The sequence below is a fragment of the Prinia subflava genome, chromosome 6 (genome assembly GCF_021018805.1).
Source record: "Prinia subflava isolate CZ2003 ecotype Zambia chromosome 6, Cam_Psub_1.2, whole genome shotgun sequence".
NCBI lineage: Eukaryota > Metazoa > Chordata > Aves > Passeriformes > Cisticolidae > Prinia > Prinia subflava.
Window position 1 is genome coordinate 12,022,808 of NC_086252.1, and position 25,973 is coordinate 12,048,780.

General features: G+C 40.8%; 1 protein-coding gene across 3 annotated transcripts in view; it reads left to right on the top strand.

The window, feature by feature from the left end:
* Positions 1-25,973, top strand: part of SPATS2L (spermatogenesis associated serine rich 2 like) — a 76,305-nt gene that overhangs the window by 11,468 nt on the left and 38,864 nt on the right. The window contains exons 2-3 of one of the 3 annotated variants that reach the window (XM_063400237.1): positions 6,724-6,796; positions 24,051-24,114. In XM_063400237.1, coding sequence (XP_063256307.1) covers positions 24,076-24,114 — 39 coding nt within the window. In that variant the 5' untranslated portion in view covers positions 6,724-6,796; positions 24,051-24,075. The remainder of the gene's footprint in view (positions 1-6,723; positions 6,797-24,050; positions 24,115-25,973) is intronic. The other 2 variants (XM_063400238.1, XM_063400239.1) reach the window with 2 other exon arrangements.

Sequence of the window (25,973 nt, forward strand, 5' to 3'; positions counted from 1 at the left end):
GCAATTTAAAAAATTGCTTTATAAAATGCTGAATAAAACCCACTTGACAAAGTGAGGACACAACTGATTTTGCTTAAGTGTGCAAAGTAAGAAGTACTGCTTCCTCCAGAAGCTTCTCTCCTTCTGCTGGGAGGCTGAAGACTGATTACATGGAGGATGTGCCAGTTTGAAAATAGTGCTGATTGCACTTGCATGGAAAATGAGTTATTTCAGCTGTTGCTCATTGCAGAAACTGTAAAATGCTTGATTGTTCTGATGTGCTTTTCTGACCAGAAAATAACATTGCAGAATTTTTTTTCAATTTAGTTACACTTTTTATCATCAACATTTAGTTGTAGGGTTGTGTTCTGTGTATAGGAACATACTCAAATTTACATGGATCCACAGTGATATTTCTAATAAACCCATGGATGTTATTTTTATGCTGTCTGAGACACAGTATTTTTGAGTTCTGAAGCCTTGGTAAGAGGAAGCTCTCCTGACAGATTGACCTTGCAAAAGTGGCAAGTAAAACTTACAGTGGACTCCCAAGTGGCAGCAAAGTACATTTCAGAGGAAGGTAGTTTTCACACTGAGGCATGGAGAGTCTACAGAGATTGTACAGAATATTTTCCTCACTCTTTTTAGGCTCTTGTGGCCCCTGGAGTGTACAGAAATGGAGATCGCATAGCTCCTCTAGGCACTGAACATCCTGGCTCATCAGGGTATCATATCAGCAATTGTCTTAACCAGGGCTTTCCAGGTTTGTGGTGTTGCTTGGTTACATAATTCCCGCAACTCTCAAAAAAGGAAAGTAAAACAAGTGTAAAAAAAACCCACCTGGTTTCTATTTATGGGCAAGGCTACTGTACGGATTCAAACAAAACAGAATTGTAAATCCTCTACAGTTTCTTTTAATGGTAATTTTTTTCCTCAAGTATTCCACTTGGCTACTCCCAAAGGCTTTCTGTTTTAAATATGTTTTATATTGAACAACTACTAGGATTCAGCACGAACTCATCAAGTTCAGAGGCTGGAATCTTGACAAATTATTGCTTGTGTCATTAGCTAGTCTTGGTAACTCCAGCTGGAATACCTTTTCAGGTAGACTTTATGTGCATCCTTACATCAGGGGAGAGCGGGCAAATCTTAGCTCGGAATATGTTAGGGAGTATTTTCTTTAGTAATGATGATAATGAGCTATCATAACCATTTGGCTAAGGATGTCATGTCATTTTTAAAATATTTCCCAAATGTAGCTTCAGAAGTCCTCACCTGCCCTTAAGGGGAATAATTTTGGCATGTGGGCTCATGTGTTTCAGGGAAAATTCTCATCTTAATTTCAATTAGCTGATCTTGACAAAGTACACAGACACTCTGAGAACTTGATTATAGCATGTATGTCTGAGTAGCTATTCTGTCGCTATCCCTGCTCCACCAGAGTTCTGCAAAACGAAAGGTATCCTTTTTTATCACTTCCAGGATGAGATAGATAACAGCTCTTAAGACAGTCACACTATTGCTGTGTACCAAATGAGTTTAAGTTGCTTTTCATGAAGTTGACTCCCAAAAAGAGGTGTTTTTGGGAAATTGTGGATGAGTTTCTTAGTGAAGAGAGCTTTCCATAAATCAGCTGGGGTCACAGATAGTGTACCTGGTTATGGTACAGGTGGTTAGAGAAACCCTCTTAGTTTCTGAGAGTGCAGAAAACTAAAATGAATGGAAATACCTGTGAGTCAGAGATTGAGGAAAGATAAACACATCCAAGTGAACCATTCCCAGCTGTGGGAAAATCTGTCTCCATCTATCAGAAGTATGGTATGTATATGAAGCAGACAGCAATTCTTGTAGGAAGTAGAACTTGTAAGCGCTGGCCTGTGTTCATCAGCTGAGAACTTGTGCTTCAGTGGGGCCCACAGCTCAGTCCTCTCACCATTTTGGGCTTCCAGTGGGTCCAGTTCTTCTGACACTGGAGAGATTTCTCATCTTGTGAGATACTAGGTATTCAGTGTGTGATGTTGAATTTCCAGTGTCATCTGGCTCATCTGTGTCTGTGTTACTGATCAGTTCTGACTCCAGCACTGTCAGGAGGAATTGGCTTAGGCCCGTAATGCTTTGAGTAAATTGTTGACTGATGTTACGTAGGAGGAGTAAGAGATTGAAATACTGAGAGATCACTGGTAGGAGAATAAAGGTGCTTACAGACAGTTGAACATGAATCCTATCATTTGGCAAACATTTGGTGGTATCATTGTCTGACTTGTGTCCCTGAACAGAAATCTGGTATAGGATGAGGGGTGGTCTGGTCCTGAAGCTTTTATTTCATTGTTTCCCAATCCTAATATGAACAGATTGTTTTGCTATACAATCTCTGGCAAATACCAGATGAGGCTGATTTTAGACAAAAAGCCTTATGCTGCTTTACAATCATCTACATCTTTTGTTGCCATAAGAAGTGCATGTTGTGAATGTCTATATGGATTTTCCTCTGAAGGCTGGATCCTGCTGAGTGTGCTTTGCACTGGATGCCCTGGCTAGGGTTTGAAGCTGCAGTGTGCAAAATGGTGCATCTGGGGTTAAAGGGAGGCAGAATTCAGCTTTGGAAGTTGTTGTTACTAATTGATACTGACAGGATCTTACCCCTGTGTTGAAGTGTAGCAGTGACAGACAAGGAGAAACCCTGATTTACTTTGGCTGCATCAGAACTTAGAATCTGAGTTGGGCATGAGGCTGAGAGTAGAAGTCTTAAGGTCTGACTGTCAAAGGGAAAGAGGTTTGCTTTCCATGTGCTAAAGAGCTGCACTAGTTAGGGAAATGTGACTCACTAGCTAGGCCAAAGTCAAAACCCAGAAAATGGGCCAAAAAAACCCCAAGTGTCATAATCATCAACAAAATCTCACTTTTTTGTGGACCAGCAGACTGTAAATTGCCTTTGCAGCCATTCATATCAACATTCAGAAGATCTGCTGCCTTATGCTGACTTTCTTCTCACCTAGATGTTCCATCAGCAGCCTCACCAAAGACATATCCTGAAATGAAAGCTAGCTGTCTGTAGTCCAATATTTCCCTTTACCAGCATTCATCCCAGCTCAGTATGCCTCTGATTCCGCTATAAACTTATCTTTTAATATTAAAAAAAAATAAGCAAAAAACAACCCAAAACAGAAGCCAAACAAACTTTTCTTAACAGACTCTGACAACTTCCCAGTTAATTGCAGTCACTATATACAATATGGGATATATTTAGCTATAGATACGACTATAGTCACTATGTACAATATGAGATATTTTGTACAGGTGTGCCAGTTCTATTTATATAGGATATGTACTTGGGAACGGAGGTATTGCAGGTTATGCTTGCTGTTAAGGTCTAGAAGGCTCATGGGTCTACAGTGGAATTAGAAGTGTGCAGTGTTAGAGGTTTTGAGCTCTTTTGTGTGATGGATGTGTTGTGAAATCCTAGGTTAAGGCTGTGGTCAGGGTTAGACATCAGAAGAAAAGGGGTCAAAGGTCTGTTTTACTCTTCTGAAAAATAAAGATTCCTGTAGGAGGAGGACTCCAAACTAGAGTGTTATATAGCTCATGTTATGCTTTGATTCTGCTCTTTAGGTTCATTAAGGGCCATATCACAATGAATAGCTGTTCTGATTTAAACTTTGTGTCTGGTTTTTCTATTGTCACATATCACATTAATACTAGGGTCAGGGAGCTGTTGAAAAAGTGACAGCTCAGGATGGGGAGGGATTCAAATGCTTGGTTTATTTGTATGTTCTGCAGGTTGATTTATATGTGTGCTTGGTTTATTTGTATGTGTGCACTGCAATGAGCGCTGATTCCTGGCAGATGTGGGCTTAAGTTGGTTTTGGTGCAGTTGTTTGTCACTGAGCTCTGGTGGATGTGCAGTTTGGTGATGTGATATCTGAAGCTCTGCATTTCCCTCTTTATACCCTGCCGTGGAGGACAATGAGTTTAAGGTTCTGTGAGGGGGTGTCACATCGTCTCCTTGCTCATGGCCTTCATCAGCCATGGATCTGCCACAGAGCAGTATGGGCCACTGATTTTCAGTCCATATTCTAAGGCCTGCAGGGTGACAGCATGCCTTGCTATTTCAGGGTCTTTTTGTTGTTTGAAAATAAAAATCACTGCAAGAATTGACCCTTCATTATAATGGGAAATTACCTTGAACTTTTGCATATTAAGCAACAATATTTTCTGTGATGATACATAAGTGAAATAAGTTTCCTTTGAACTGTTGCACCTTTACTCTTGATTTCCTTTCTCCACCCTTGAGTCATTTTTTCCTGTTGTACTTTCCTGTGTACTGTTGATAACATGTCATGGACCATTGAGTAAAGACAAAGTGGTGATGTAGGAAGGTGATCAAACTGTGGAAAGATGTCCTGTCTGTATAATTAATTAATTTTTTTGCAGGGTAATACATCTCATTTAGTCAAATTCGATAGATGTGGTATTGCTTGGAAAGAACAAATCTTTACTGCACCCAGTGAAATGGGGAGGGTTTATAATTTTGCATATAGTGTACAATTGGGTATCTGCTTTGTTACTTTATGATGATGCAAAACAAGAACTTTGGACATCAATTTTTTGCTAATGTTCCTTTGTCTTTTAAAATAGTTTTTAATAATAGCTCTCGAGGGGCAATAATTATAATTCTAGCTTGAATAATTTCATACCAGTGACCATATTTCTTGACCACATCAATAATTGGGATTCTGACATTATCTGTCACTTTCTTCTTCAAATCTTGTGAAGTTCCAAAACTCAAATATTGTCAAAAGTATTCATTGAGAAGAAGGAAAAAATAGATGAGATTAGAAAGCTCTTCTCATTTGACTTTTTCAGGTTTTAGTTTTCCATTGAAGTTGGAGAGGATTCTCCTTCATAGCCTGGGTTGAAAAAGATCAAAACCAAGGTGGTGGGATGCAGGAAAAAAGAAAAATCACTAGGGTGCCTCAGTGCATTAATGTCTATAATCTGTTTTGCTGTGTTTGAATCCTAGAAATAATTCCTGCAGACTGCAGACAGTACTGGAAGGAGTTAAATATCTGTATGTTGGTATAAGAAATGCAGTAGCTATTAGGAATGTTGCCGTCTTCTCTGTCTTGATTCAGATGCTCACTGGACAAAAGGGGATGAGTTCTCAGTCCTTCTTTGTGTCCCTTTTAGGGAAAAAGCCAAATCTTGCCCTACTTGCCCCAAAGAAAGAACTCCTGGTAGGGCTGTCACACAGGCCTCCTCCCCAGTGCTTGGCTGGGGTATTCTGCCCAAAGGCAAAGAATTGGTTATGCTTCCCTCACCAGGTTTCCAGCCCCTCTGTTCATCTTATGGATCTGTGCTTGTAGTGTAGATTCCAATACCCAGAAATGCTCTTTAATGCTGACATGTGTGAGTACTTGTATTTCTTCATTGAAGCATCACATTTTAAATTGCTCTATTCTTTCCTTTGATTTCGAACATCACTGTGACTCAACAAGCCATGCAGAAATGTGTGTTTAGATTGTAATGGACTTTGGGACATAAGCTGTGAGAGTTTTTGTTGTGGGAGCCTTTGCCAGGTGAAGTGCTTCAGGGAACATCTGGCTGGTTTGGATGCAGAAGCAATTAAGAGCTTTCTGCCTTGCTTTAAACTAAAACCTATCATGTTGACAGGACTTTTACAGTCTAAAATTTGTTTTGGCCTTGGCAGAATATGTAGTTTCAATAAGGATAAAATGAATTAAATATGACAGCAGTCACACACTTTTAGTTTGTACACAGAGTGAGTATTTTGTAGTACAGAAGGAAAATTTGTTTGTAAAGACAATCCAGTCATAGTGGCTTAGCAGAGGCTGATTTCAGCAGTCAGGATGTTCAGAAATGTTGTAATGTTCTTTTAGGATTAGCTGAGGGACTGCTAAACAGATCTTATTCCAAAGCAAACAAGGACCAGTGTGCAACTCACTTAGTATCTGCCGAAGAGGAATAATTTCTGTCTGGCATGCGTGGTAAACCATAGACCATGACTGCCTTGTCCTCACTGCGCAACAGAATACAAAACGTAACTGCTTCCCTGCACTAATGAAATTGGGAGATCAGTTTCCATTCATCCATGTATGGATGTAAACAGGCACTCAGTTTTCCATGTGGTTGTGTGTCTTTAACTTTGGGGACAATTCTTCTGAAATTTCTGTGCAAATCAGCAAAAGCCTTGTATTGCAAACAAAGTTCTGGCATCACTCTTTGTTTCATCTGGGTTAATATTCTTGAGACGATAATGTTGTTTCTGGAGAATGACCACATTGAGACTGCACTAGTGCTTCTCAGAGAGGTTTGATTGGTAACTGCAACATTACTGTAACTTGCACCTACGGCTCTCTTGCATTAATGATAAAATAGTTTTCATTGCTTAAGTTCATCTTTCTGCACGTCCTGTGTGCTGGCTAGTTCAAGCTTGAAATATGTGCTTTAAAAATAGGTTTGTTTTGGGGAGAATTGTATGTGTGGTCAGGAATGGGACTAACAGCGAGGCTTAGGTGATTGCCTAAGCTTTCATGGCAGTGAAGAAAGGCCCTGAGAAAAGATAAGCCCTGTAAAATAGGTAAGGGCACCCCCACATGTTGACCACAGCAGTAAAGGAATGAGGGATGGTTTGTTTGATTTTTTTTTTCATGAAAGTCTCCTGTGAGAAGACAGTAAAGCAAAGCAAGAAAAAATTAAGTACTTGGTTTTTTTTTTAACTTCCAGCTATTTTTGCAGGAGATACCGTCTATTGGAGAAGATAGAAAAATAGGAACAGAAACTGGAGTCATTTGCAGTGGTAAGATACTTTTTCTCTCTCTTTGCTGATTGTTCAGATAGGAGGGTTCTTTATTTACAGGTCTGTCAGTGCAGGAACAAGAAGCTAGGAGCTTTGGGGGCTGCTTTCACCAGAGCAGTGCAGTCTTATCTTGAAAGCTGAATCATATGGAAGTCACAGAGTGGCTTGGCTTGGAAGGGATCTTAAAGATCATCTTGTTCCAAGCTTCCTGCCATGGCCAGGGACACCTTACGCTAGGCCAGGTTGCTGAGAGCTCCATGCAGCCTGGCCCTGAACACTCCCAGGGATGGGGCAGTTTTGTCTCCAGAGTCTGTCATTCATCATTCCGTATAAATGTCTCTCCTTTATCTTCTTTCTCTGTGTCACTAAGTTGACCAGCTTCTATGCTTCTACTCTACTACTACTTCTCCTCACCATCTCCTCATCTTCTGTAATTGTTTGAACCACTGTGAAGGTGTAGCATGGTTTGCAGCTGAAAGTTCTGCTGAACTGGTATTCTGAAGTCATATCAGAATAAATATAGTCCAAAGTGATCTTCAGAGGGTAGTGGGAAAGGATAGCTTTGTAGTAATTTTAAAAAAAATTAGATACACATATAGACTACAAAACTGAGAAGTGGGGTCTCCGCAATTGCTAATTTTAAAGTCTAAACCCCATGTTTTTTGTCACTTGTTTTGAAGAAAATTTGTTTGAACACATGAAGTAATTCCTCTATCTGAAAAGGAGACAGTTTGTCTGTGTCCAGCATGTTAAAAATCATAAGCTAAGTCTGTTCCAAGCCTGAATCTAACAAATGGGCTAATGACCTCATCCTTCTGTCTCATTCTAATGGAGATGATAATTTTTTTCAAATATCTGTAAGATTCTCCAATTTCCTTGCACCTTAGGACACCTGGATTGTGTCCTCTAGAAATGGCTTCCTAAGAAATCATCACTGAATCACCTAATTCCTCAATTTTAAATCTGTAGAATGAGATAACAATACTCTTGCACTTAAGCATGGGTGTCAGAATGATAAATATGGTTATATCTTGAAGTTTCTGAGATGCTCAGGCATTATAAGAAATAGATTGAAAGAGAACTCATTTCATTTGCACATAATTCAGTTCATGCACCCTGTTTCTTTGGCGGAGGCAGTTATGCTGTTTCTTAAGGATTTCCTTTTGCTTCAGACTTTTTACACAGAATTGCCACATGGCAAACTTTCAAAGCTTTTGGTAGGGGAAAGCTCACAGGGAGTGGCTGAATAGAATCAATCTGGTAGTTAATAATTCAGCATGCTAAACTCGGTAGTGGTGAGCTGTGTGACTTCCTCAAAGGAAAGAAGAAAAAGATACGTGCCCAAAGTGGTTCTTAGGCATCTGCTGATCACAAGTGTGGCCAAGTACATGATGAAATATTGCTTGTCTGGCTCTGAGCTGTGTATAGTACAAGCAGAGTGACTCATCAGGTCAGTTGCTGACCAGAAGTTGAGCTGTCAGAAACAGATGGGCTGCCTAGAGAGCGAGATATCTTGGAAGCATCTCCACCCTTGTCAGCAGTATTACCCAGCACACGGATTTCTCAGAGGCAGTGATTTCTGTGGAAGATGCTGATACTTCAGCTGCACTTTGGTCTTCCACACCAGAATGATGCTTTGTGGCCCTGAAAATAAGGAAACTTGCTGGCTTGTTAGTGAAGATCCATATTTGTGAATCCTGTACTTGGAGAGGAGGGAGTAGGGAGGTCTTTAACAACTTCGCTAGTTCTTAGACTTGCAAAGGGATTGTTTTTCAGCTCTGAGAAGCCTTCAGGTTGCTACTGAAAGATGTGTGTAAATGTTTTTTGTGCAAATGAGGCCAAAATTTTTAATCAACTCTGAAAATCTTTTCCTGTAGTCCCCTACACTTCTTAACCTCTCAGCAGAATGAGAATAACAAATGCTTCCTGAGCCTGTAGAGTTGGGATGAGGATTATATTCAGCTCAGATATTTGGAGGTAAAGTGCCCTACAAGTATCTCAAGAAATAGTTTTTATAGGCACTGAATACTGGGGCAAGTTCTAGATCATAATCTGAGAAGAGAGTACACCAATCTGGGATGGGTTTTTAATTTGATTGCTGTGGTTGGGTACACCCTGGCCAGCAGCCAAGCCACCCACACAGCTCCAAACTCACTCCCTGCAGCAGCTCTCCACGGGTATGGAGGAGAAAGTAGGGAGAATGAAAGTTGAGCTAAAAAACAATTTAATAGGTAAAGAAAAGGTGGGCTCAGGGGGTGAAATAAAGCAGAGCAAGGGGGACGACACACCAGGTGATGACAGACTGGTACCCAGCCAGTCCCCAAACAACAGTCAGAAAACTTGCTTGCAAACAAAAAGCCCTCTTCTTCCTTTATCCCAGTTTTTATTCAGGAACTTGAGTATACATCACATGAAATATCCCCTCAGCTCACTCTGAGTCAGCTGTCCCAGCTGTGTCTGGTCCCAGCCTCTTGCCCACCCTCAGCCTGGCTGTGGGGGTGTAGTGGGAAGCAGGGGTGGCCTTGACACTGTGCAAGCCCAGCTCAGCAACAGCCCAAACACTGGTGTGTTGTCAGCACTGCTGTAGCCACAGAGCCAAAACACAGCACCATATGGGCTGCTGTGAAGAGAGTTTACTCCATCCCAGTCACACCCACCACAACCCCAAGTCATACCACTTTTTTAACTTACTTTTTAATGTACTGAAAAATGAATTATCAGAACAAAATCCTATTGTAGATCTTTAAACAGATTATTCTTGAATAAAAATGTTTACTTGTACATGCAGATGTGAAATTTCATTAGATTCATGCCCACTTCTGAAACAGTTCAAAAAGACTCTTAAGAATTTGCTCTTAAGAAGTTCATTTTTTGCTGGAAAGTGTCTCAAAAAAATTGTTTCAGGGAATTCAGTAGCACTTAAATGCTTATCTGAGTAGAGTCTGCATACTCAAGCTGACTCTGTCCTGCAGGAACAATTCTGGAGAAATTTTACCCAGTGTGAACATCAGACCCATGTCAGAAATGGGTAATTCTCTAATTGCCTATAGGTGCATCTTGTTACTGTCTGTATAAGTATGTAATTTTGTGCCTTAAAATAATCAACTCTGTGAATCTTACTTATCATGAGATTGGACGGGTCAAATACTCTCAAAATTGAAACCTTAAGAATTAGATTTACGGGGTTATCCTAAGAAATGGAAAAACTAAAGAGATTTGAAGTAGGAATGAAATCTTAGTTCACTTCTGAACAAAAATCAGTGTATGGCCCTGTTCTTCCCTGCAACACCTTACTTTTGGTTATGGATGCTGCTGTCAGTGAAAAATAACTGGCAGCTGTGTGATGCAAAGAGTTCAGGTAATTCAGATTAAAGCTCACTGATTACTTTGATCAGTATCAAAGTTTGAAACTGAAAGCAAGTAAAGCTTTCACAGAATTTTAGAGAAAATAATTTAGATTAAAGGAGACTCAAATTCTTGAATTGATTCTTTATTTTTAGGGTATTTGGCCTGCTCTGTTATTGGTGGCCCTTCTTTATTCCACTTGTTAATATGAAGGGAGATAAGATTTTGTCCTGGTAGTGAAAAGCATTACAAAGCATACACAAATGCATAGCAGTGTGACTGATGTAAATGTAAGAGTTCCAGGCAGCCACCTCCAAAGCTCTTACTGGTCAGTCAATGCTGTCATTCCAGGAGAGAGATGACATTGTGGGATTCGGTTGATCATGCAGTAAGCACAGTGAAACTGAGACTCCAATGTCTTAATGAAAAGTTCCATGCAATTTCTCATGCCTTTTTTAACACTGAAGCACTGACTTGAATGAAGCTTTCCTTGTATGGTGGTGAAGAGTGAACATATTCATAAAAGGCAGCCCACAGTGAAGGCAGAACAGAATTGCCCCCTCCAGTATGTTTTGAAGTGGTTCAGCTGTAAAGGTTCATGATTAGAGCAGGTAGTTTTTCTTTGCCAGTGATAACTTCCATTTTTTGTTCCCTCTGTGGAGCAGGCAGTTGGAATAGGTTAGAAGACTTATGGAAATCTTTGTTTTCTGCAGCAAAGGAACAAATATTCTCTGAGGCCACTAGGATGGAGTGTGCATTCTGCCAGAAGGGAGGATCAAGGCAGAAATTTGTGCCCTGTCCAAAAGCAGGGTGTATGTGGGTATAAAGTGGTGAAAGAGTTCTTGTATTTTTCCTCCAACTGTGCAGTTTAGGCAGTTAAAAAAGAGCCAAAGCATTCCCTGTTTGCTGTGCTCTGATTGTGAGCAGGTGGCTAGACTGTCTGATTTCTGCTAATGAGCAGAACCCCTGGAAAAACAGTGATAAAGTTCAGGTCTTGGAAAAACTCTTCCTGAATCAATATTATTGGGAAGTTAATTGTTTAAGGAAGACAGCCAGTGGAGCTGAATCTTATCCTGTCTAAACTGAGTCTCATACATGGGTCTCTTTTTTTCTCCATTATTGGAGAGTCCAAATATTGAGCACCTATAAATCCAACTCTCTTCAGCCAAAGTCCTTGGTTCTGTGGATGCCAGTGACAGAGCTCTGTTAACCACAGAATCCAGTCACAGTTATGTCTGTTGCCTGCAGAGCCAGCCCTGCTTGTTTTGGTGTCTGGCTAAACTGGAGATGTGAATTTGTGGCAGCTCTGACAGTGCTTTTGTCTACAGTAAGAAATCTGTATGAGTGACTACCAGAACTGCTCATTGTAAACGAAGATGATAACTTTGTGCATGGCTTCATGAAAATACAGTCAAACACTTTGTGAAGGACTAGCTGTTCAGGAGTCACCTCTGTCTTTACTTGGTGAGGCTCTAGAATAATGAAGGAAAGGTGTGACTGATACAGCGCTTTACTTGATAACAAATGCTGTGGTCAGCTCTTCTGTGTCTGCACAAGCCACAGTAACTTCCTGCTTTGTTAAGCTGAACTTTGCTTATCCCAAGTTTTGCTGTGATTTGGGCTTTTTGGAAAAGGATAACTGGCTAACAGGGAATTCAGCTAGCTTTTGAGGAGCCTTTGCTTTAGCTGGTGTTTGAGAAACATTTTGGTTATGCCCGAAGTAGCTTCACCGAACCCCAACAAAACCCATTTGGTTGGGAAATTCCTGGCTAGTTCAGTTTATTGGCTGGCAGTTCTTATTGCTGACAGGATGGTTAGAGCAAGTTGAGATACTGGGAGTTGACTTGCTGAGACTTTGGCTTGCTCAGTGTGGTAGCTGTTAACCAGCACTGGGTTTGTGATAGCGTCTATGTGCAATGTATAAGAGCTTATCAGTGCTGTTGTAATGTTGCTAATTACTGCTGTGAGAAGAGAGACTCAGCAGTTAAAGCAGTTTTCAGGTTCCCATACAAAACGTGCTTTTTTGTGTGCTTGTGGATTGATGCTGGCTGGATACCAGGTGCCCACCAGAGCCTCTCTGTCCCTTCTCTCCTCAGCTGGGTAGGAGAGAGAAAACATAACAAAAGATTCGTGGGTCAAGAGGACAGGGACAGATCACTCAGCCATTAGCATCACAGACAAAACAGGCTAGACTTGGATAAATTAACTTAATTTAATAGCAGTCAATAAGATAATGAGAAAAAAACCCTAAATTTTAAAACACTCTCCCCCCAGCCCTCCCTTCTTCTCAGGCTTAACTTTACTCCCAAATTCTCTAACTCCTCTTCAGAGCAGTCTTGGTGGATGGGTAATGTGGTCATGGTCAGTTCATTACACATTGTGTCTGCTGATCTTTCCTCCTCAGGAGTCCCTCCCCACACTCCTCCCCTGCTCCAGTGTGGGGTCCCTGCCATGGAACACAGCCCTCTGTGAAGTTCTCCAACATGAGACTTCCCACAGACTGCACCAGTGTGGATCCCTGTACTGCACCAGCAAGGGTCCCTTCCCATGGGGTGCTGTCCTTCAGGCACACCCTGAAGCCCCCCTGGCATCACAAGTCCTACCAGCAAACTTACTCTAGCATGGGCTCCTCTCTCCAAAGGTCCACAGGTCACTGCCAGGAGCTTGTTCCAGTGAGGGCTGCCCACAGGGATACAGCCTCCTTCAGGCATCCACCTGCTGCTCCAGTGTGGTGTCTTCCACAGGCTGCAGGTGGATCTCTGTGGACTCCCACGGGCTGCAGGGGCACGGCTGCCTCACCATGGGCTGCACCACAGGCTGCAGGGGAATCTCGGCTCTGGTGCCTGGAGCGCCTCCACCCCTCCTTCTCTACTGACTGTGGTGTCTGCAGAGCTGTTCCTTTCGTGTATTCTTTCTTAGTCTTCTCTCCAGCCACAATTGCTGCTGCACAACTTTTTTTTACCCCGCCCTTCTTAACTCTGTTATTCCGGAGGCACTTCCCGTGGTTGCTGATGGGATCAACCTTGGCCAGTGGCAGGTGTGTCTTGAAGCTGACTGGCATTGACTATCAGACATGAAGGGAACTTCTGGCAGTTTCTTACAGAAGCCACGTCTGTAGCCCTTCCACTATCAAACATTGTCACACAAACCCAATGCAGTATCTGAAGCCTGCTGGTATCCACGTTTGCCCGAGAAAAGTGGATTTGGCATCCTTTAGAACACTGAGAATTTCAGCTAGTAGGGCCTGCAGTGGTAACTAGTAACCTAGGTAACTACAAGTTAGAGCTTAATTTGATCTTTTTGAACACTGAATTCTGTGAGGCAAATAGTACCTTATCGTCCAAAGCTGTGTTAAATATCCATCTTCAGAAATTCTGGAGAGATGCAAAGTAAAGCTTTGTCCACAGAGTTTATCATTTTATGGATTCTGGCATGCCAAAGATAGATTGCTTCCAGTGAATGGGCACAAACAGCTGAGCTGAGAATATGTATCTGTGCTGTAGACTGTAACTGAGCTTACCTGTCTTTGAAAAAAGTACCTTAAAATAAGACATACTTCTATTTTCTTGAAAATAAACAAAGTATCTTCTTCTCATTCTGTTGATAAAATTATTCTGTTTGCTGCCCATAGGTCCTAGCTAGTCAAACAGCTTTATCTTTGGACTGCCCTTGCCAAGTTAAGAAACTTGTAATTTAAAAAAAAATCCAAAACCTTAATATACCTGTCTAAACAAGGACCTCAGTTCATGCATGTCAGCAACACTTCATGTGCTACTGACCTTCAGAAGCAGAAATGTGTTTTGAAATTATCTCCTGACTATTGGGGAGGCTGTGAAAGGCAGGACTGGTCAAGGCGCTTTTGCGTATTTTTGGCAGTCTGCAGTCTGCATTTATTGACTGTACTTTTGCAATTAATGTTGATGTAGCTGGGTAGTCTGGGTTTCAGTTGAAAAAAACAATGGGTTTCTTTTGGGTTTTACCTCTAAAAAGTGCAATTCAAAGTCCAGTAAATGCTCTAATAGCTGCTTATTCATGTGTAATGGCAATTAGGTTGAAGGACTGTATGAACAATAAGTAATTATGGGTTAACTTATTTATATGCTTTTGTTGTTTCCAGGAATATCTTTTGTTAACATCAGAAAATCAATGTTTTCCTTAGCAGTAGGAAGATGAGGGAGGAGAGGAAGACTAGCATTTGTTGTAAATCTGAGAATATCAAAATGTCAGTGGTGGTTACAGTGTAGTGTCTGACTCTACAGGTAATCTGTTAATTTGGCAATACTGCTGGGCCTGTGTCTGTTCATTGTGGATATAAATCAGGTCATTTTACTAGAGGAACTTGTAAACATTTGTTAGAGCTTTTATGTACATATGTTTTGTGTATGTACATATGTATATAATATATAATAATTTAAATATTGTTCAGGGAAAAAATTTACATCTTCTTCAAAGGAGCTGTATGAGGTGACTTGGTTAGAGAAAATGAAAGGCTGCATTTCATTTCAGTGTTTGGTTTTGAAAGATTCAGACTGCTTTGGCACATTTAAATCAGGTATTTACATTCAAGCATATACATAACCTCACTGACTCATAAAGTATGTTTACCTATACGTTGAATATATGTTACTTACCTGAGGAATCACCACACTAAGGCTTCTTCAGGTCTGTCTTGCCTGCACTTGAGCACCTGGCTTTATCAGTTCTTGTAGAAACCCTTTATTCAGGGAACTCTTTCAGAGTTCTGGGGAAGTGCTTCCTTTCTCCAAACTCACTGTAAACTTGCCAGCTCATCACGACTGTGATGCTTCCTTGTGTGCTTGGTCAGGGCAGCTCTGATGACTTTTCCTTCTCTGTCTGCAGCTGGGGGAGCTCCTGTAGGACCAGCAAGCAGCTGGTTCAAGTCCATGTAGCTCTTTAAATTCAAAGGATTATATTTGTTGAGAGTTAATCTTGCACATCTGACAACAGTAAACTGGTTCTTCAGAGATGACTGAGCAAGAGGGAAAGGTGATGTGGACTTTGAATATTTAATAGAAAGAAGACTGAAATCAGAATAGCTCCAGGACCATCTTTGAACTTGAGGTTTATTCCAAGATTGAGAATTTACTATACTGTACCAGTCTGCTGGTAGAACTTTGATTCCTTGTGATAATTTATTTCTTGATGTCCAAAACAAGAGTGAATTTGAACACTTCCTGACATTCACTTTTGTACTTCTGCTCTTACTGTTTAGAGAAACCACTGTGATTGAGGCAAGTAATGCTCCACTTTACATACTTCCCAGTTAGCATTCCCGTGCCATGCTCTTGCAGCAGTCCACATTTGGGCAGCCACAGAAGCAAATAACCCGACGCTGTCTCTTGGCATCCCGTTCAGAGCTGAAACAGGAGCCAGCGTAAATGGCTTAATAGCTCAAATCCCTGGCAAGAACAACTTGGAAGATAATACCTCGTTTGTAAAAACTGAAAGTTAACCTTTTTTGTTGTTTTGCAGGAAGGTCATGCAGATGTAGAATTTGAGTAGATTGTTTTTTGCTATTTCAGTGCTCTTTATCAGTATGCTTATGAAGCTATTTTGAGGCTCTTGAGGAAGAGCAAGAAGCTAATGTTTGTTTTGGCAAGTCTTTCTGTGGAAAGTGAGTTTTCTCAATCTGAATTTTTTTTTCCAGAACCCCCATCCCTCCCTCCTACCTGTCAGAGAGAACCATTTTACTGACCATGTAGCTGAATTCATCTACTGTCAGTTGGGCTCAGCCCTACTAGTATGATAAACGAAGTAAAACCAGGAATTCAGATTATGCTGAATCACAGTGATACTCTGCAGGTGTTTCTCTAGGATGCCAGCCAGCAGAACACAAGCTCTAGACTTCCAGCAACATTCTCCTGCAGAGTGGAGAGGCTACAGAACCCCTGGGTGCAGTCCCTGAAGTGGGGAGCATCAGAAGCCAACAAGTGGATACTTTATCCTGAGCAGCCACTGGGCGCTTGTGGTGGTTATGCAATGGTGCTGGGTTTCCTACCTTTGGAGCTCTGGAGCAGGGATATGCCTTTGCTGGTTCTAGGAGGCTAATAGATGTGTTTGAGGGAAACAAGAAAACTCTACAGAGAAATCATCTTCTTTCAAGAATGACCTAGGGGTTAAACTACTCTTGTAGTGCAGCAGCAGGCAGGTTTGGAGCAGGCACTGAATACTCAGTATCTGTAGGTTGGAGATATTCCTTTGTCACTGGGCTGCTGGGATGAGTTTCTGTCTCTTAGGTTTGAGCTGTTTCATGTTCTTTATATAAACATTTACAGAACAGGACTCTCATTTTTTCTGATGTTCCAAATATTTTAATCAGTTGATAATTTCTTACAATTAAATAAAAATATTTTTCTCACTTGTCATGAGCGAACACCAGCTCATACAGTGACACCAGTCTCTGGGGGAAGCCACACTGAAACTTGTGTTAAAGAAGAGCTTTGCTTTGATAGGACAGACCCAGCATTCAAAGATTGTACAGGAAGAGGGTTTGCTAGTAGCCTCGCTTGCAACCAAGGGTGAGTTGTTGTCTGTGGACCAGCAATAGAAAACACAGTCAGAATCTTTTGTGATGTCAGTATCAAAAGATATGGTTATATCACTGAATACTTGTAAACCGTTTGGATGAAATATTAATGGAGTTTGGGGAAGATGCCAGTCAGTAGCTTTCTTTTGACCCTCTCCTTATGTGACTGTGGTAAGGGCTAGAGCATTCCTCTGCAGGATTCTCATACAGTGGAGCTACAACACCAAGTGCACGAAGGACCTCAGGATCCCTCACACACCACATCTCTGTGAAAACACAAATGCCTGTGGAGCCTGCATCAGCGGTGTGCTGGCTTCTCACACACTGGAACTGCGAGAGGGAGGGAAGCAAGTCAGCTGACAAGAGAGGAGAAGCACAGGCACTCCCTGAGTTACAGGGATGGTACCATCTCTGCTTAGGAAGGGGAGAGCATAAACAAGGCCAAAGAGCAGAGGGATTTATCAGAATGAGGCACAGAACTTACTGTTGCTAACCATTTTGTTGCAATACTGACTGGACATGACAGTGTGCCTGTGGTACCTGCTTAGAGCCATCCCTGCAGAAATCTGAGGAGGCTAGAAGACAGTAGGGCACTGATGCAGGTTCTGAGGACTGTCCTTCCTCACATATTCCACTCTCACCTTTGTCCCTCCCTTTTTTCTTGTTAGCAGATAGGTCTGTGGTCTCTCGGGTATGGACTTTATAGTGTTAAATAGCATAACTGAGTTCCTGATGCGCCACTGCACATCTTCCAAACCTTTACCCCTTACTGCCCATTTCCAAGCGAGCAGCCTGCAAGGCTGTAGGTCGGAGACATCTGCTTCTTCTTCAGACCGTGTAGTCAGGAATTCAGAAATCCTCAGGAGGAGGTGATAAACAGTGGGGGAGTATAAGCCTCCTTTCTGTAGGAATCCAGAGCTCCATGTGGAATCAGTGAGACATTTTTATTTCCTGCATCCTGTTTCCAGATCTGCAGCCAATAGGTTTCAGGCTGAGTGTGGTGACCAGTGGAGAGTGGCTGCAGTAGCTGAGCAGGAGGGGGAATGCAGAGGCAACAGCTGCACTCTGTGATTGAGACAAGCATGACCAGGGACAGTCGTGGGACTGGGCTCTGCAAATGGGGAATGTTCTGGAATGTGTGTGCACTCCCATACATATGCAGGCATTTAAAGGAAAAGATTTTGAAGGCCTTAGATGTCATGAAACTTACCTGGGGTGCTTAACTGGTCCGAAGTGGTTAATCTCAAACTTCCAAACACCAGGAAATACCAAATGATGGTGTGGATAGAAAATTTCTACATGCAGTCATTAGAAAGATACAAAACAGTACTGGAAAACACCAATTCTGTATTAATAACATTTTATTTTGGTTTTACTAGGTGTGTTCATTCCTAGTGACACAAAAGGCTAAAAGGACAGCTGTGAGGACACTTGTTAATATGGCCTGGGTGCGCCTGACTCTGGTTATGTTTATGCATTTAGTATTATGTTTATCTTTAGACATGAGACGACAGCAAATAGAATATCATACCCATTGCTAATCTCAAGATACTGAAGACAAATATCTGAATCTTGGTATTTCTTGTAGTTTCACATTCTGTGGCATGCTGATATTTGCCCATTTAACCTAATTATTTTTTCTTCTTATTTTTCTTATTCTTTTAATTTTCTATTTAAATAAAATCTGAGTGAAAACAAAAATAATTTCTTTCTGAAATGCTTAAATTTTGGAATCTCACTCTCGGAGTTTTTTCAGTGTTTCTGGTGCAACAATATTAGCTTAAAACTGCATCAGAAAAATTGTATTCATCTCAGGCTTCATGTGTGGTTCTCTAGTAGCATTTCTTTATAATGAGAAACAAAGTCAAATGTGAAATAGGGGCCATGTGTCTCTGATTCTGCTGATTTTGCTTTTACCTGGGGCATGTGGACGTCTGCAGGCAAGACAGTGTAATATAATCTATATGGATGGATAGGAATCCCGTTTGAAAATGAGATGTAATTCTGTAGAGAAGGTAGAAATGGAGATGATGAAAGCATAGTGCAGCCTACTACAATCTCATTAGATACTGTCATGGTTTAATCCCAGCCAGCAACTAAGCACCACACAGCTGCTCATTCACTGCCTCCCCGTGGGAGTGAGGTTTGAGTGGAAGGGCTTTGTATGCTGAGCCTGACATCATACGACATGGAATATCCCTTTGCTCAGCTGTCCCGGCTCTGTCCCCTCCCAATTTCTTGTGCCCCTCAGCTTCCTTGCTGCTGGGGTGGGCTGAGAGGCAGAAAAGGTCTTGGTGCTGTGTAAGAAATGCTGGCAGTAACTACAACATCCCTGTGTTGTAGCTACTGTAAAGAAAATGAACTCAATCCCAGCCAAAACCAGCACAGGTGCTTAGCATTTTTTTTCTTATTTTTGAAGTTCCTCTAAAATTGTGATTCCTTTGTTCTGCCCATACCTGTCTAGCTTTTTGGAGCTGGGGGATTTTGACTGAACTATTTGGAAATGAGAAAACAATCTGTAATTAAAAATAGGAAATCTTTAAAATTCATATTCTGGTGTTGTTCTACTTCATGAAAAAATATAAGTGACAAAATTGTGAACTATAGTTTCTTTTTAATAGACAAAGCTCACTCAGTGACAGGGATTAGAGAAGCATTGGCAAAGGTCAAGTCAGTTAGACCTGGAATTCTTGGTTTGCTGGGGTAGTATTTAGTTATAAAAGGAAACAGTTGCAGTGGGCAGATGAGGAACTGCAACATTTTTTGGAGTGTAGGAAAGCATTCATCCATAAGCCTGCAGATGGGAAATCCTCCCAACAGCAGATTATTACATGCTGTTTAGTGGGGAATTTTCTGATCCTCCTTGCCAAAGTTGCATTTTCAGATGTCAGAAGTGGTGGAGCATGTGTCACACCCGGTGTCCACTCTCATAGACTTTACTGTGACAGGGTATTTTCACAAATTGCATCTTTCTGGCAACCCTTATGCTTTCATAAACTACTTTTTCCTCGCTGTGTATTTGCAAGGAGGTTTTGGGGTTTTTTGTGGTGTTAGGAGTGGGGAGCATCTGACAGAGTTTTGAAGTGTGAAATTTAAATGTGTCAGGGTTTGCAGCAGTGGCAAGACACAGAGCTGTTGTTGTGATTGCTGCAGGCAATCCCACCCATCCATAATGTTGTCTAGAATGGAGTGTTTGTCAGCTTTTCCCAAGGGCCTGCCTGGCTGGAAGGTGTCTGTGGGCCCAGCACCTCTGATGCTGCTACCAGTGGGAAGGTGGTGGGCATTCTTTGGTAGCTTAACACAGCAGCAATGGGATTTCACTGCAGCTTGGAGACAGAAAGGAAACTTCTATAAAGGCTGGGCAAGCAGCCACATGCTTTAGGCTGTGACAGGTGAGCTCTGACATATTTTTCTGCAGTGGTTAAAGGCCGTTCCTGTAACTGTCTGCCTGCTGGACGTTGCTGCTTACAGTTAAGGTCAGCAGGACAGAGCGTGTGCCAGCACCCTGGATGCCCTGGTTCAGGTTCATGGTGGCTTCAACCTCCATAGACTAATGTGAATTGCTTCATTTGGTAGAGGAGAGAAGTAAAACCCTGCCAAAAGTAGTTCAGTCTTCTCTGCAGCATTCCCTTGAATGCTATTGAAATGCTTCATTTTACAAGGCAAGTGAAATGTCTCATTTGGAGTGTGTAATAGCTTTAGAAAAAACACCCTGTTAGTATTTGAGGTCAGGATGTAATGAGAAACTGAGAGTGATCTCCTGCTCCAGGTAGTGCATTTGGAAGTTTGTATCAGAAATTAATGACCCATTTATATAAGGGATTTTGTAGTTTGGGGTTGTTTTCATTAATTTCTTTTTCTTGGAAGCCTTTTGGCATGATTTGCAGTGAGATTTCAGGAGCAGAAATGCAAGCAGGAGATGGTGGAGAAAGACAAAGCATGTAAGCTGACATTCAAGCTGCAAATCTCTCATATACAGTATGTTTTGTGTGTTTTAAATTTAGTACTTGTATTATCTTGGCCAGTGCAGAAAATCTTCTGTCAGAGATCTTTCTCCCAACATTTTTTGTGTGCATGCTGTTGGTGACATGTGAAGTACTGTTCTCCACTGGCTTTAGGTGCCTTTAGGGCTCAGCTGAGGGTCCTATTTTGATGGTCCACAGCTCACAGAGGAAGAAGCTTTGCTGAAGAACTCAGGATGAGAATGTAGCAGCTCAGGCTTGGAGATAAAGCTTGTAAACTTCAGTGGGACTATTTTGTTCATAAAACTATGGATGTGCTATAGTATTTTGCCACAGGATTAGAAACTAAGTAATTGTTAAATACTGAGATTAAAATAACACTAGGGAAACAACACTAGTGAAGTCATTAAATCAGTTTGTGCTGCACTGAGAAAATTAAATTTGTTAGCTATTAAGTATAGCCATAAAGGATGATGCTTTTAAAAATTAGTGCAGCATTGACATTTTCTTTTTAATGTATCATCTGTATTTTATGTAACAAGCAGTGCTGGACTGAGTTATATAAATGAGCAAGTGCTTTATGCATGTTATTTCAATTATCTGTCCTTGGAGAAGGTGAATGAAAAATAGCTCCAACTCAGTTTTAGCATCTTCATTTTGACCGTTGTAATATGCATATTGATGAAGTGTGTGAAGTGTAGAGAAATGGGTCTGTTTGTAAAAGCTGGTGTCCTCTTAGTTCTTTAAAAGGAAAAGAAAGAAGACGGAAAGGAAGAAAGAAGCAGAGGGAATGTTTCATGTTGCATGCCAGGTCTTTTTGAAACAGCTTGCAGTTGCAAGCTAGCTGAATCAGCACCACATTTACTGGTGGAAGGCTGTAATCATAGTAACACCTGCAGTGTACAGCAAAGAAGAGGCACATCAAATTCTGGCAAGGTGTTGAATGAAGTTTTTATGTCTGGTTTTAAATCAAGTCAGAGCATTGCTACAAAGAGCAGAATTGGTAAAGTAGTAGGGTTTAATCAGCAAAAGTAATTTAAATTTCAAGAATTATTTAGCTAGTATCTTTGAAAAAACCTTAGTTGAGAGGCGCGAGGCTTTCACAAAGTATTATTATTTGATTTAATTTGCTTCATACAAGATGCAGTTTTAAAATGTACAATTTTGGTACAAAATTGATACGTTGAAAAAGAACCTGAGGATTTAAAGTGACAAAGATCTTTTCCCATTACTTACTGTTTTTTATAGATGATTAAATTGTTAAGGCCAGAAGAGTTTGTTACCTCTCTTAGTGAGCTTGTTTCTGTATTGTGTGTTTGGTTCTTCAGGAACAGATTTCAATTTTTTTGTTAATGTTATGAGATGCTGGATCAGATTAAGTGTATTTGACTCAGCAGGCAAGAGTGCATTGATCAGTTGTCACTAACATTACACAGTCTGCTCAGTACTAGATAATAGAGCAAACCAGTTGAAATCCTTAACTATTCCTTCCCACACAGAGATCTCTTAAACAGAGAACAGGACCCGTTTTGATGTCACTGGGTAGAAGCCATGCTTTTATGAGAAGCAGCAAGGGAGGTGAAGACTCAGAGTAACTTCAGAGTTGACTTTTCCAGTCTACATGGGAAAATTGATTATCTATAGCTCATGTTCTTTGCCCCTTTGGCATGAGAAATAGCTGACAGCAAAAGACAAGAAGTACATTAAAAAAAAGTTGTCTAGGGACTACAGGCTACAAGGATTTCTCAATACCTTCCTATTGTTACTGGAACACACTAAATGTTGGAAATGGCACTGCCCTGAACTTACTTTCTGTGTGATCTTCCTGCCTGTTCTGTCCAGATGTTTTGAATTGTGCTGCTAGCCTTTGGTTGGGCTTGACAAAGAAACTAATTTGAGCTCTTTCATTCTTGATGTAAGGAGGGGCAGGAAGGGCAACCTTCGCTCTGAGATACCAGCAGACAGTGAGGGCTTCAGAGTGACACAGTGGCCCAGTTGCCAAGAAGGCTTATCAAACATAGTGAGACTTCAGTCTTGGCTAAGCATTTGAGGCACTGACTTAATACAGGTAAAGGGTATTTGAGATCTAACAGAACATTTGTTCATGCTATAGTAAAATGGAGATGGTATGAGCAACGTTATTCATTTCCAGCATGTCTTTTTAGTAACTGGCAATGGAAATGGTTACTTTTGGAAATGGCTCTTCATCAGACCAAAACTCAAATGAACTTCTTCTTCCTATTATCTTCCTCAGCTCTCATCTCTTCAGAAAATGGGTGCATACAGAAATTAGTTACAAGATTTAAATGTTATCAGTGAATACTGTAAGTGCCTAATTTCTGGAGTTTGAACTCTACTAAACTTCTGTGTTTCAAAGAAGTAGTTAAGGGAGGATTGTCTAAGGGCATTAAAAAAGATTTAGAAGAATTTTTGGAACACCTATCAGTCCACGTAGCAAATGCTCAAATGGGAAAAATGAGGTGTTCTAACTTAAAATCTTAAAATGAACTTAAGAGTTCATTCTCATATATCTTATACAAATATGTTTTAATCAGTGTGCAATAGAGTTAAACAGAGTGACTGAACCAAACTTGTATTTCATTTGACTTAGTCTTTGCTGTAATTCTTTGTGATTTAATTTTAAAATGTGAAGATTCAGCTCTGTTCCCTAGTGAAGTTTAAGGAAGTTGGTTTTGATGGAAGCAAGATTAGGCAATGGGACTCCTTTCCCTGTGTTGCTCTTCATCGTGTGGTAGTGTCTCTCACTTACTCAGCCGCATAACTGGAAATGGAAAGCGTATTGCAGGGTTTCTTAATCACTTGCAAATTCCATTCATGTGCCCAAGTTTTCAGAGAAGACTTAGAGATTTAGATCTACAGGCCCTGTTAGTTTCAGTAGAAGCTGTGTGACTAAATCCTCTGAATTAGTTTTGAATTAAAAACAAACAACAAACAGCCGTGCAGCACTTGTCAGCCCAATCTCCTGGCACACTTAGGTGCATTTTAGGACTGCATTAATTGATAAATTCTTCTGGCAAAAACTGAGGATGCTGGTGAATGAGAAAACACGAGCTGTTGAGTTCCTCTAAGGTACTCCTGCTCTTACAGCCTCAGAACAGAGTATGGGCAACATGGTGGGAGAAGTGTGATACACCTTCTATCCCGATTCGTAGCTGTAAGGCATTTTTAAATGTGCTTGCAGAACTGATCTGGGGAAGGTAGGAAATTTGGACTAGCCTTACATTTTGGCAGGATTGAACACTGCTGTGCAGGACATTGTGTTCTCATGTTTCTCTGATGCTTATGGGTAAGCATATGAAATTAGTCATTACAGGTGTAGCTTTGACAGGTTGGGACTCAAACCTCAAAATTAATCTCTTTGATTTTTTTCTCATTTCAGAGACACTACTCTCTTCTGAATAGAGATGGCAGAAATCAATTCTCCTGTAAATATCAAGGAAAAGGTAGGTTCAAGTAACAGTACAATGCAAACCAAAATTATATTTGCAAGCATATTTAATTTCTGCTCTCTCTGACACTGTTCACAAACTGAACTTTATTATGTGTTGACTCTGTGCATGAAGTAGACAGAAAGATACTGACAGGACTAATCTGAATCTTGCTTGATGAGAGGCATTTTTTACTTTTTTGCAGAGAGACTGTTTTGTCAGCTAGTCTTCTCTTATTCCCTTGTGATTCCTTTGCACACTGATGCTGTGGAGAACAGCACTTTGGGATGATTGCTGCTGTACCAAATGCAAGCATTGAAGAAACATGCCCTTTGGAAATAATTTTCTGCCAAAAAATGTTGTACCTATAATACTTAAAGCAATTTCTAAAAGTGCAGGACCTGAAAAGAGTAGATTCCTTTTTCCTGTGAAAATATGTCTGCTTTTAACTGCATTCCATGTGCTTGACTGAGTCTTCTCCATATCCTTAGCTAGAACTAGAGCCTCGTCACCCTCTCAGGAGCAGTAAAGGACCTAAATGTAATTAGGGTGTGAGGTAGGTCAGGAGATCTTTTGTGACACCCAGCAGGCAGATTGTGAAGAGACAATCTAACCATAGAAATTCTTTTGCTGTACCTCTCCTTACAGGAGACAGTTCCTTAGCAGTTGCACTGTCCAGGTGCCTGTTTTTTGAGTAGTTTTACCTTACGTTTGTTGCTAACATCTCAATTGCTCGTTGTGCTTGAGGATTTGCATGTCAATATGAATCTCTGTCTTGGTGATGAATATCTTCCTTAGTCCTTAATAACAGCACAGGGTTTTAAAATTGAGTGGCATGATGATTTTGCAGTAGAAAGTAATGTCATCAAATTCTTTCCCTGGTGCCAGAGTACGCAAAGGTAAACAACAGTAATTGTCAAAATCAATTGAAGCTCTGCATATTTACTGAGTAGCTTGAAATTTTTTATTTAAGTCAGTTTTACAAGTGCAGGATTTTTCAAATCGTGTTAGTCTTTTGCAAGTTTAAGAATGAAGAACTGCAACAGTTTTATTCACAGTAGATATCTGCTGTTCCAAGTGTGATATCTGCTGGGAGTGCCCAAAATCAAATGTTTATGAGCATATGTATTTTAAGGCAGGAAAATCATTGGATCAATACACTCTATTATAAATTGTTCCACTCTTTACTCCTGTATCTTCCATCAGTATTTAGTGTCACTAAATCTCTATGCCAAATGGAAAACTTAGTTTAATAGCAGTTGAAATTCTTTTCAGATTGACTGGGTTTTATTCTGGCAAATATGGTTTTAAAACCTACTGCATAAAGGGTTAGTGCCCAAACAGCATAAGCCTCGTGCAGTCTGTGTATGTCAGCTGAGGTGTCGTGCTCAGAGAGCCATTGCACCTGGGCAAGTCCCTCTTGTTTTGAAACAGGATTGCAATGGCTCTGTTGGTACCTTGTATTTGGTTTGTCATATGGGCAGCAACAAACTGAGTAACTGTGAAGTGGCTGTAGCTTCAGAAGTCTTCGAGTGATGTACTAGAAATGCGAGTTGGAACAAATAAGTCCTGCAGAGTTACCTTTATAATATTTGCATATAAACTGCTAAAACAAAGGTTTTCATTTGCATGTTTGAAAAGCAGACATATTTACTGGTGTGCTGGTAAGAGAGTCAAAATCACATCCCTTTCTCACTGAGCTTACAGAGCTTCCATGGTCATGCCTCACAACACTGAAGCAGAGTGAGTTTAATGTTTACTTTGTTTTAGGCAATATTATTTAGGCAATATTTCTGGGTAAAAATACCAACGTTTATAAATATAATACTTCTCCACAAATCCATTGCCATCAAGGTAAATACAAGCAGGCCTGG